Source organism: Trichomycterus rosablanca, chromosome 6 (genome assembly GCF_030014385.1).
Source record: "Trichomycterus rosablanca isolate fTriRos1 chromosome 6, fTriRos1.hap1, whole genome shotgun sequence".
NCBI lineage: Eukaryota > Metazoa > Chordata > Actinopteri > Siluriformes > Trichomycteridae > Trichomycterus > Trichomycterus rosablanca.
In genome coordinates, this window is record NC_085993.1 from 38,445,342 (window position 1) to 38,457,731 (window position 12,390).

The following is a 12,390-nucleotide window of genomic DNA, read 5'->3' on the forward strand; positions in this document are numbered from 1 at the left end:
GAGGAAAAATGCTGATCAGGGTGTGTCTCTCCGTGCATAGGGCTGATCGCATATGAACTCGCCTCGTGCAGGTGAAAAGATGCACTCGGCTACTGCTCGCGTGTCGGAGGGGGCGTGTGTCAGTTCGCTCTCCTCAATCGGGGCGGGGGTCAGCAACAGTAGAGAGGAAGCATAACGCAATTGGGTAAAAATTGGACGCACTAAAATCGGGAGAAAAAGGGGAGAAAACTTATTCTAATAAAAAAAAAAAAATGACCCAAACCATCCCTAGTACACAAACTATCCTGCACCATTTATTGTTTTCCTTGTTGTACACCTTATTTACCTTATCAACCAGTTACTAAGCTCTTATCTTGTTTTATCAGGTGGAGTGACATTTGGTTTGTGATATTATGCCAGGCAGTGACTTCCTGTAAAGACCTGGGTTTAGAATGATCAGGACTTTTTGTGCAGCTTTATGACCCTTCCTTGTTTGACTTTACAAAGCCGTAACTTAGTTTAATGATTAACGCTGTTTTTTCTGCCTTGTCATGATTAGATTGCAATCACCCTAACATTGCAATCATCCATCATTCCAGTAAACTTATTGAAGTATTTAAGTTATCAAAAAAGGAAGTTCTCTCACATTGGTACTTTGTTCTAAATTAGTACAATCAACAACTTGTGTGTTAAATGAGTCAATGTGTGCTGATTCATTCACTCAGCTGGTTTTTGCAGGTGTGTGCACAATGGGGAATCAAATCTATGTGATGGGCGGCTATGACGGCACCAACCAGCTGAACACAGTGGAGCGCTATGACGTGGAGTCGGATAGCTGGACCTTCATATCGTCCATGAAACACAGACGCAGTGCACTGGGCGTCACCACGCACCAAGGGCGCATCTATGCACTAGGTACTGAAAACATGTCATAAAACCTAAACCAATCAGCATGTTATTGCTTATATCAAATGCATTTTTACACAACCTACACTATATGAACAAAAGTATTGGGACACCCCTTCTAATTTTTGAATTCATGTGTTTTAGCCACAATAATTGCTAACAGTTAATAAATCAATTATATATAGGAAAAAATATGCATGTTTGCAGCAACAATTAAGGGAAAACCTTTTTCTGTTCCAGCATTACTGTTGTCCCTGTGCACAAAGCAATGTCTATAAAGAAAAGCTTGGTTTAAAGAAACTCCAGTGGCCTGCACAGAGCCCTGACCTCGGGTCCACTGAATACCTTTGCAATGAACTGGAACATCAATTAAGGCTTTCTTGACCAACATCAGTGCCCAATGTTGTTATAGCCAAGCCTATTACAGAGGTCACACTAATTTTAATACCATTTGTTTTTCAAATGGGATGCCCAACAAGCTTATGGTCAAGTGTCCAAATATTTTTGGCCATATACATTGTGTGATTATCCAGTTAGCCAGTAATGTAGCAGCAATGGGTCTTACAGCCACAGGTCAAGAATTATTTAAAATATATTAAACATCAGAGTAACTTTAATTATCACATGGTTGTTGGTGTCTGGTGATAGCTTCGATATCTTAGACGCTGCTTGAATCTTTCGATTTTGAGATTTAGCTTGAATCTTCCCTCACAACAGTCTGTACAGTTCACACAAAATGATGCAAAAGACAAAAACATCCAGTAAGCTGTAGTTCTGTGGTTGGGAACACCTTTTTATCAGCGAGTTCAAATCTGGTTTGAGCTGACCAGAAAGCTTTGTTCACATAAAAAACCACTCACTGCAGTATAGGGATATGCATCTCAGAATGTCAAATCTCAGCACACCAAACCTGTGTATATTGGCTACACCAGAAGAAAATCACATTGGGTTCCTTAGAAACCTAAGGCTAAAGTGGGCACAGGCTTACCAAAACTGGACAGTCAGAGACTGGAAAACGTAGACTTGTAGTATAGGGATATGTATTTCAAAATGTCAAATCTCGGCACACCAAATCTTGGGGCATATTGGTTACAGCAGATGAAAATCACATTGGGTTCTTCAGAAATCTAAGGCTACAGTGGGCACAGGCTTACCAAAACTGGACAGTTAGAGACGTGACTTGTCTGAGGAATTTAGATTTCTGCTGTGACATGCAGATGGCAGGGTCAGAAGTTGGTATGTTAGCCTGAACTGATAGGCAGTTTGGGTCCATAGGTGGTGGTGTCTTAGGACACATTGGGCCCCCTAAAATCAATCAAGCATGGTATAAATGCCACAAAATAACAAAATATCCATATCTGACTGTTGTTACTGACCCTGTGTTCTGATGGTCTAAAAACAAGCAAGATAATCCATCATGTCATACAGCAGAAGTAACATTAAAGTGGTTCCATTAACATGACAATCAGTTCAGTCTGCTTCAACAGCTTCACTATTCCCTATTCTACATCTGAATTTATTAGACAATCTTTCGGATGTGGTGGGACAGGTGGGCAGTGGTAGCACAAAGATTAAGGTACTGGATTAGTAAAAAGAAAGATGCCAGTTCAAGTGCCAAGTTGCCAGTGCTGGGCCCTTTACCCTCAATTGCTCAAGTTGTATTTAATCACAATTGTAAGAGTGTTCTTAATGTTGTAAACTTAAATGATTCATAACTAAAATGTTCAGCGTAGGGTAATCATTTCAACATGGCCCACGTTTTAAAGGAACTGTTCCAGCACCTTGTGCAATTCATACCACGAAGGATTCAGACTTGGCAAAGACTGTTCATCATAAGCTTCACTAATCTAAAAGTCATGGCAGGGCTGCTTTTTAGAAAGCTTTTGTATCCAACCCAGAAAAAAGGGAAATATGGCCGAAAGTGTGGGTGAGGTTGAATGGGTGGAATGGGTTTCTCACTAATAATTTGGAAACAGAATGCTATAATACTCAAATTTCTTTCACCTTCAGTAATTATTTAGAAAGTACATTTGAAGGACTATTTGTGAAGACTGACATCATATAATGTTTGTAAACTCTGATAACTAGCAACAGGACAAGCTCCATTGGGTTCCATCTATTTAGCAATGATGTTAGTGAAATGTAATCCAGTGGATCACATACACCCTCTGTTGGCTGAGTAATAATTTTGCCATTAATGCCTCACTGATTTATGAGTTTGGGGTTTTATCCAGCAGTTGCTGGCTGGCAAGCCAGAAAAACATTCCTGTCAGCTTTGTTCCGACTGGCTCATTCAGCCCAGCCCTTTTACAGAACAGTACGAGAAAGAAGTGTGTTTATAGTTTTGTAATATTAGACACATCATAACATTAGATCCTGACTGTCATCAGCATACTGGCATCTACCCTTTCCATACATCAAGAACATTCATTTCAATGCATTTTTATGTGTGTATAATGTGTGTGTATATCTGTACATCTTTTTGCACATGTGGATTTGATTATATGATTTTTTTACCCATTAATCTACACCCAATTACCAGTTATAATAAAGACATGGTGTTTTGATTAGGATAGATTTAGCTAAAAATCTCTTACTCACACAAGTATTCATAACCCTTATTGAATGCTGAGTAGAAACCCTTTGGCTTTTTTGAATACATCTCTATGAAGTTTACAAGCTTGTACTGTTTTTGCCAGACATAAAGCTTGGCTTTCTACCCAAAGTTTATTTTACACATAATCAGACCAGAGAATCTTTTTCCTCATGTTAACATTTAACAATCTCCAAGTGGGCCATCAGATATATTTTACTCAACATAAGCTTTTTACTCAACTCTGCCATAAAGGCCTGAATTATTGAGTGCTGCTTAGATGGATGTCCATCCAACAGGTTTGTCCTTACCTCTCTGACCAATGCTTTTTCTTGTTTGGATGCATAATTTAGTCATCTGGCCTGCTATAGGAAGGTTCAAGGTTGTGCCAAGCTCCCTTCACTTTATTGAGGCCACTGTGGCCTTTGGAACACTCAAAGCCTTAGATACTGTTTAAACATATTGGCCCAATCTGTCCTTCTAAAATATGATGTTGATTCAAATTGCAACAGGTGGACTCCAGGTAAGTTCTAGAAACATTTAATTTTCATCAACCGCTTTATCCTGGTCATAATGTGGTTACACCAGGAAACGCAGAGTGCAATGCAGGAATACCATAGACAGGGTGCCAATCGATCGCAGGGCTTCGGCCATTGCCCCTGTCCTAGCCAATTATGTCTGTGTAGATGCCCAGCCTGCCGATAACACAGCTGGCATTCCAACTTGGAACTCGGTGGTGGTGGGCATGGTTAACGGACTGCTGCGTCAACCAAATGTCTAGTTCTAGAGCCATCATTCACCTGACTACAATTTAGAGTGAATAATTAAGACTAAATCATTTTGTGAATTGTTTTTAAAATGGTAATTATATCTATTCAAACCCAAATCCACAATGTAGTTCACAAAAAGGCAATGCAGTCTGACTAAGGAATGGAAATAAATTAACTGGGCGTGTAGTAACAAGCTTTTTGCTTTTTTACCTCAGTATCCAGAAAACCACACAAATACCTAGCTCACATTATGGGATGGTAGCCTAGTGGGTGGAGCTTTGGGCTATCAATTGAAAGGTTGAGAGTTCAAATTCCAGCTCTGCCATGTAGCCACTGTTGGGTCCTTGAGCAAGGCCCTTAACCCTCTCTGCTCCAGGGGCGCCTTACGATGGCTGACCCTATGCTCTGACTCCAGATTCTAGCCAAACTGGGATATGCAAAAAAAGAATTTCATTGTACTGTACACATGTATTTGTATATATGACAAAGTGATTCATTCATTCATTTTCTCCACTAGTGAAATTTTTTTATTTATAAGTTTTGAGCATGTGAATCAATGAAAAGGACTGAACGTTAGAAAATCTGGTCATTTGTAAAGGAACTTAAATGGTAATTTTCATGAATGTGATTGAGGAACATTCATTTAAATTGTTTTGCTGATTTATATAATTTGTAATGAATAATATTGAGTTAAATTCAATAAAAAAGCAGAATAGAACATGTTCAGTAGGGGTTTCAAACCTTTGGCCCTCTTCTCTCTAGGCAGCTGCTAGGCAGACTAATTCCCCTCAGGATCTGACTTCCAGCCAATACTAGGTTCATGACTTCTACACTCTCTCTTTTCTTTAGGTGGATATGATGGAAACAATTTTTTGGACAGCGTGGAATGTTACGACCCAGAAACTGACACGTGGACCGAAGTCACGAAGATGACCTCTGGGCGGAGTGGAGTCGGTGTAGCAGTTACTATGGAACCTTGCCAAAAAGATTGTCAGAAACTTTAGTGCCTCCTCTCTTCTCCCCTTTTTCTATCCTTCCATAGACCCACCCCTTAATCAGTGCACATCAGCTCTGGTGCTAAACGAACAAAAATAAATCAGCAAACGACAGGGTTCATATGGAGTCCAGAAGAAACTTTACAGTCTTATACAAAAGTTTGGACACCCCTGGTCATATTCTATACTGTGGTCATTTTTTTCCTTACAGAAACCACAGTTTAATATATCATTTATCTGTTAACTGTCTATTTTAGTGCACAATTTCTATTTATTCGGAATATTCATTAAATGTGCCATAACTCCTGCACAGCCACATGTAGTTTTTCTTAGTTTCATTGTAGTGAATTGTTGAGTTTAATTGAATTATTTTTCTTATAAAATCAATGAAACATGATCTTCAAACCAGGAGTGCCAACTTTTGCAGAAGATTCTATACACCTCGCTAGATGGAAAGAAGTGTTTATGGTAGGCATTTATCAGGATCAAGTCAGCAGATGCATGTTGGCAGAGCTGGTTATATTTACAATTGGGTTTATGGTTCTGTACCAGGTTACAGATGGCAGTATGGACAAGGCTGATGGTAACTCAACATGAATCAAATTGAGTACTGACTGGCGCCCAGGTGGCGCAGCGGGATATTCCCCTCGCCACCTCGGTTCGAGGCTGGGTGTTGCCACCGGTCGGCTGGGCGCCATCTGGCGGGCATAATTGGCAGTGCCTGCAGCAGATACTGATTGGCCACCATATCTGCAGGGTGGGGGCCGGACTATGTATGGGTGGGTGGGCGTTCATATTGACCCTGATTGGTGAAAGAGACGCCTGTGCAAAAAGCAGGGGCAAGAAGAGGCGTGTACAGCAACGTGCTCTCCTCGAATGCAATCTGGTATCTCTCAGCAGCGGAAGACAAAATTGAGTGCACTAAATCGGGAGGAAAATGGGGAGAAAATGCATAAAAAAATTAAAACATTATGTACTGACTGAACCTGGATTAGGGCCGACATGAATGTTTTATGGCTCAGGCACTAACCTACACACGCCTCCTTAAGTAACGGGGCAGAACAGCACCTCAGATCACAGATGTCAATACTAAGTGCCATTATTATACCTCACAACAAACAGTATCACAGTGTGAAAAGAGTGGGTGGTAACTCTTACAGAAATGGTTCAGCAAAAAATCTATTTTACCACATTTTGTGGCATACACCAATGCTGTTGATCAGCCAGTCAGTCTTGTATCTGAGCTACAAGCTTGGGGTGATACAGCAGGTAGCATTGGTGCCATACAGCTTCATAATCACCATCTTAATCAAATCATTTGAAGAATCCTTTTAAGTGCAATAAACTGTTAGAGTAAGATTTTCTTTTATTAGATCTCCCCACAATAACATGGTCCAGATTTATCTATATTCTTATTGTTATTTTTATATTCATCCATTGCCCACTTGTAGTAGAATAGAAGAAATGCTCCATCATGTTGATAACTATTCATGTGCAGTGGATGCCCTAGAAGCAACATGATACCAGAAATTAATCTATACACCCTTCCACTGTATTAGCAAATAGGCCTGTACCCTTACACACTGGATGCACTGTAACCCTGACCAAGATAAAACTTAGTGCTGCTAGGACGTATCATGCAGTAAACTTCTCTAAAAGCACCTGCACTCATGTTTCTCATACTCAATCTGTTTAATCCTTCAATTTGTAACCCATCTGTGTTTTATTAAGGATCATTTATCTTCGAGTTAAGTTGAATTTTTTTCTGAACTATTTCTTTAGTTCAAATTTGTTTGGTTGTACAGAGCAATCAATGTTGTGATTACTAGCCTGAATTTCAATGTTAGCCAATCAAATGACAATAGTGTTTAGGGTCTGATTCTGACCTAAGGAAAACAGTACCTGAATTTTAAACGCACAATACAGGAGGAGCATGAGGCAGAGACGTCTTGATGTTATTGTGATGGGAATATGGGACTGATTTTATAACGTTACACTAGCTATGTGGCGTTACCCAACAGTCTCTTATGCCAACATCACAATGTCAAAATACTTATATAATAATGTATTTGTAACAGCATTTTAAGCTATGTATTTTTCAGAAGTTTGGATATTGCTTAGTCTTGTACAGGTTTTCTCTTTTATTTATTTTGGACTGTTTTGTCCCCGAGTTCTACTTTAGAAGAAGAGGACTGACCTCTTTTTGTATTGCTAATTATTAGGCATGTGACATATTTGAGATAAGACCATGCTGTGTGGTCTCATCTTTCTCTAAATCAGGCTGTTCATTTCCAAACAATTTTCTTCAAATATGTATTAAGGTTGAGATTTAAGACTGCTTTGTAAATTTTACAGCAAACAATGTATTGTACAAGTTGGGTAATAAATACATGTTTATTGTATTTCTCTTTGTGTCTCAGATTTGTAAACAGTTTACGCTGGTTTAAAGACAAGGATTTGTAATGGGTTTCTCAATTTTCTTAAAGCTGGTATAATGCAGGATTATACATTTGTTCATTTTAAACATGAGGCTCATGAGCATATACTGTATTTTATTAAGCTCATACCAGAAATATATACAGTATACAGTTAAAGTCAAATGTAAAGGCCAGATTAGGATTTAGCTCCTTGCCAATGCAAAAAAAAAAAATGTCCAACTCTCTGGTTGAGGCGCCAGCACAAGCAGCGTAAGGATATTTGGGGAGTAAGGTGGTTAGTTAGTGCGTAGACACTCCGTCAGCCACTGGCCAGTAAAGCTGGCTGGAGGCATTGCCCATGTCTGGGTAGGCATTTGCAAGCTATTCTGTGCACAAGAAAACTTCAAAATTGCAAAACAAGTACATGGAACAGTTGCCTGTTTGCCAGGGTTAGATTTAAGAAAACCCAAATCACATTATGCTAAAAGGAAAAGTGTTTAGTTAGCAGTAATCTATAAACCACACAAAAACAGGTCTGCCATTAATTAGAAGCTACTGCAAAGCAGTATGTGTCCACAGTCAAGCAAGCTTTACATTGCTATGGGTTTATAGTTGCTGAGCAACAAATGCCTTGTCACTTTTAAGCCTAATTAAAGTTTGTTGACATCACATGCAAGTAAAAAGACCTCATTGTTTCTACATTTATACATGGTAGCATCAAAGCAATATAAAGGTTTATTGTGGATGTTATCTGTGCTTTCTGACTAAAATAATCAGCACTACTCCTCTCACAAAGTTTGATAAGGTCAAAGAATTCAGAGCAAGAATTCTGAAAACACTACCTAATTCAGGATCTCTTTATACATGATAACCATAAACTGAAGGTTTTGTCTCATCTAACCATAGATCCGAGTATAAATCAATGTGGTCTAGCAAACTTATTTACTTCACATCCATTCTAAAAGGTTAGTTTGGCATGGATGCAAGAAGCAAGAAGGTCCTGGGCTCGATCCCCAGGTGGAGCGGTCTGGGTGCTTTCTGTGTGGAGTTTGCATGTTCTCCCTGTGTGTTTGACATTATACTTGTGAACTGATGACTTGTGTAACGAGTAACTACCGTTTCTGTTATGAATGTAACCAAAGAGTGTAAAACATGACGCTAAAATCCTAATAAACTAAATTTAACAGACAAGAAAGCACAACCCGGTTGGAAAGGAGGTAGTGTTGATGCTGCACAGCAGCAATTCTGAAGCTCATCTTTGATTATGGGTTTTATGACATGCATTTTATGTGGATACTTTAGATTTTTCGTATTTCTTAAATACATCTTAAAAACAAGGTGGAATGGCTGCCCAAGTGTGCAGTGTGTAACTATTCCCATACTCATTTTACCAAGAAGGTCAAACTGGGTCTTCCAGTCGGACTGTAATCCCTAATATTTATTTTATAACCAAGGGTATATGGACAACTCCTTATTTTTAAGTTTACTTATTTTAGCCACACCCGTTGTTAAAAGTTGTATAAAAAATAAGTACACAGAATGAATGATATACTTCCCGCTTTGTGGTAACCGTTTGGTAAAGGTCCTTAACTGATCCAACTAGACCTTGACCTCTGTGTACATCGTGAGGCCTTACAGATACACAGAGCCCTTACCTCTGCCCCACTAAACACCTCTGGAATAAATCGAAATGTCTATTTTTCGCTGTACACCAGTGCCCGAAACCACAAATATTATTTTGACTAAACGGGCACAAATTCCCACAGAAACGCATTCAAGTTTGGGTCTTCTGTTAGACCACCAGGTGGCATTACTCATCCACTGACCATGCCTCGTTTGACGTCATTTTACCTGTAACTTCACCCAATCACATATCGTGTTATGAATGCTGGTTAAATTTAACCCAGGTTAGGATTTAACACATATGTTATTCTGATATAAATGTTCCTAATGTATTCCTGCTGTTTCCGGTATAACTGTTGATTAATGAATCACAAAGTTTTAGAGAATTTCGCAGCGCAACGACAAGTTAACAGCGTCTATGGAAAAGAACCGGGAGAGTTGCCAGATTGGGCGTATTACTTTCTTCTATGGTTATTTTTCACCCACAGTGGGAATGGAATAAGTGATGTTATGCTAGGGGGTGAGACTGCAGTTGAGGGGGAAAATGAACTACCGTTAAGGAATTTTGTTTATTGTTATTATACAATGACGTGGTTTAAAATGTTGTGGAATTAAATTGAATCTGGCAACATTGTGGTTTAGCGTACATCTGGTTTATCGTAGGTTTTGGCGAAATCCTGTTGTCTCTAACATTATTGTATTGTTTTTCCTTTTGTGTGAATAATGCCGCTAGTTTTACCTTTAATTTCTGTTCAAATCTGTCCGAAATTTTGTTCATTTGTTCATTTTGTTCAAACGCTAGTTGACAAACATTATTCAGGTATTAGAGCCCAAGTTGCCAGATTGGGAAAATCCATCAATCAGTTTTTCAACAGGCCTTTTGTATAGGGTTTGAGGGTAGCTGGAAAAACTTGAAGCTCTTAAGGAACAAATGTGTTTTACATTTTTTGTCTTGCACACATTGGGCCACCTTATACCAGTCAAACATCATCTACCAATCAAACACAATATATCTGAGTATTGATGCTTTCAATGTGCATCACTTTATGGCTACTTTACAGCAATTAAGCATCTTCCAAAGAGTGCTTTCAGCATGATAATGCACCGTGTCACAAATTATACATGACCTGTATGAGTATGAGGACACGCCTTCTTATTATTGAGCTCATCTACACACCTATTGCTGACAGGAGTTTTGGTTCTCCAGTCAAACTGTAATCCCTAAAAAATTATTTTATAACCAAAGGTATGGTATGTGGACAATTTTACTGTAACTGTTTGGCCCTTACCTGATCCAACTAGACCTTGCCCTCTGTGTACATTGTGAGGTGAGTTTGGTGTAAATGAATTCCAGGGGTCTGCCCAGAGCCCTTACCTCGGCCCCACTGAACACCTTTAAAATAAATCAGAACTGCTATTTTTATCCAACAATCAGTGCCTGAAATTAAAAATTTTCACAAATTCCAACAGAAACACATGCAACAAAGTCTGGTGTATACTACCTTCTGCAAAAGCTACACACCTGTTGCTGACAGGAGTAGGAAAACAATTACATAATTACTTGTTCTTTTCAACTTTGCAACCATTTGGGAAACCGTTTATATGTTGAACACATTTGGGATAAACTACAATTTTGAATGAAAGTCAGACTTTCTCATGCAACATCATGTATCTAACCTCATGAACACACTTCAAAATCTGAAGGTTTTTATGGCCACACTGGGTTTGGGATTAATCCATATTTATTCTCATACAGTGTATCACAAAAGTGAGTACACCCCTCACATTTCTGCAAATATTTCATTATATCTTTTCATGGGACAACACTATAGACATGAAACTTGGATATAACTTAGAGTAGTCAGTGTACAGCTTGTATAGCAGTGTAGATTTACTGTCTTCTGAAAATAACTCAACACACAGCCATTAATGTCTAAATAGCTGGCAACATAAGTGAGTACACCCCACAGTGAACATGTCCAAATTGTGCCCAAATGTGTCGTTGTCCCTCCCTGGTGTCATGTGTCAAGGTCCCAGGTGTAAATGGGGAGCAGGGCTGTTAAATTTGGTGTTTTGGGTACAATTCTCTCATACTGGCCACTGGATATTCAACATGGCACCTCATGGCAAAGAACTCTCTAAGGATGTGAGAAATAGAATTGTTGCTCTCCACAAAGATGGCCTGGGCTATAAGAAGATTGCTAACACCCTGAAACTGAGCTACAGCATGGTGGCCAAGGTCATACAGCGGTTTTCCAGGACAGGTTCCACTCGGAAAAGGCTTCGCCAGGGTCGACCAAAGAAGTTGAGTCCACGTGTTCGGCGTCATATCCAGAGGTTGGCTTTAAAAAATAGACACATGAGTGCTGCCAGCATTGCTGCAGAGGTTGAAGACGTGGGAGGTCAGCCGGTCAGTGCTCAGACCATACGCCGCACACTGCATCAACTCGGTTTGCATGGTCGTCATCCCAGAAGGAAGCTGACGCACAAGAAAGCCCGCAAACAGTTTGCTGAAGACAAGCAGTCCAAGAACATGGATTACTGGAATGCCCTGTGGTCTGACGAGACCAAGATAAACTTGTTTGGCTCAGATGGTGTCCAGCATGTGTGGCGGCGCCCTGGTGAGAAGTACCAAGACAACTGTATCTTGCCTACAGTCAAGCATGGTGGTGGTAGCATCATGGTCTTGGGCTGCATGAGTGCTGCCGGCACTGGGGAGCTGCGGTTCATTGAGGGAAACATGAATTCCAACATGTACTGTGACATTCTGAAACAGAGCATGATCCCCTCCCTTCGAAAACTGGGCCTCATGGCAGTTTTCCAACAGGATAACGACCCCAAACACAACCTCCAAGATGACAACTGCCTTGCTGAGGAAGCTGAAGGTAAAGGTGATGGACTAAACCCAATTGAGCACCTGTGGCGCATCCTCAAGTGGAAGGTGGAGGAGTTCAAGGTGTCTAACATCCACCAGCTCCGTGATGTCATCATGGAGGAGTGGAAGAGGATTCCAGTAGCAACCTGTGCAGCTCTGGTGAATTCCATGCCCAGGAGGGTTAAGGCAGTGCTGGATAATAATGGTGGTCACACAAAATATTGACACTTTG

At 39.9% G+C, this 12,390-nt stretch overlaps 1 protein-coding gene across 2 annotated transcripts in view; it reads left to right on the forward strand.

The window, feature by feature from the left end:
* keap1b (kelch-like ECH-associated protein 1b) overlaps positions 1-7,621 on the forward strand; it is a 29,121-nt gene extending 21,500 nt beyond the window's left edge. For both annotated transcript variants that reach the window (XM_062997803.1, XM_062997804.1), the window contains exons 6-7: positions 718-894; positions 5,098-7,621. In XM_062997803.1, the coding sequence (XP_062853873.1) occupies positions 718-894; positions 5,098-5,252 (332 nt within the window). In that variant the 3' untranslated portion in view covers positions 5,253-7,621. The remainder of the gene's footprint in view (positions 1-717; positions 895-5,097) is intronic.
* The last annotated feature ends 4,769 nt before the right edge of the window (positions 7,622-12,390 follow it).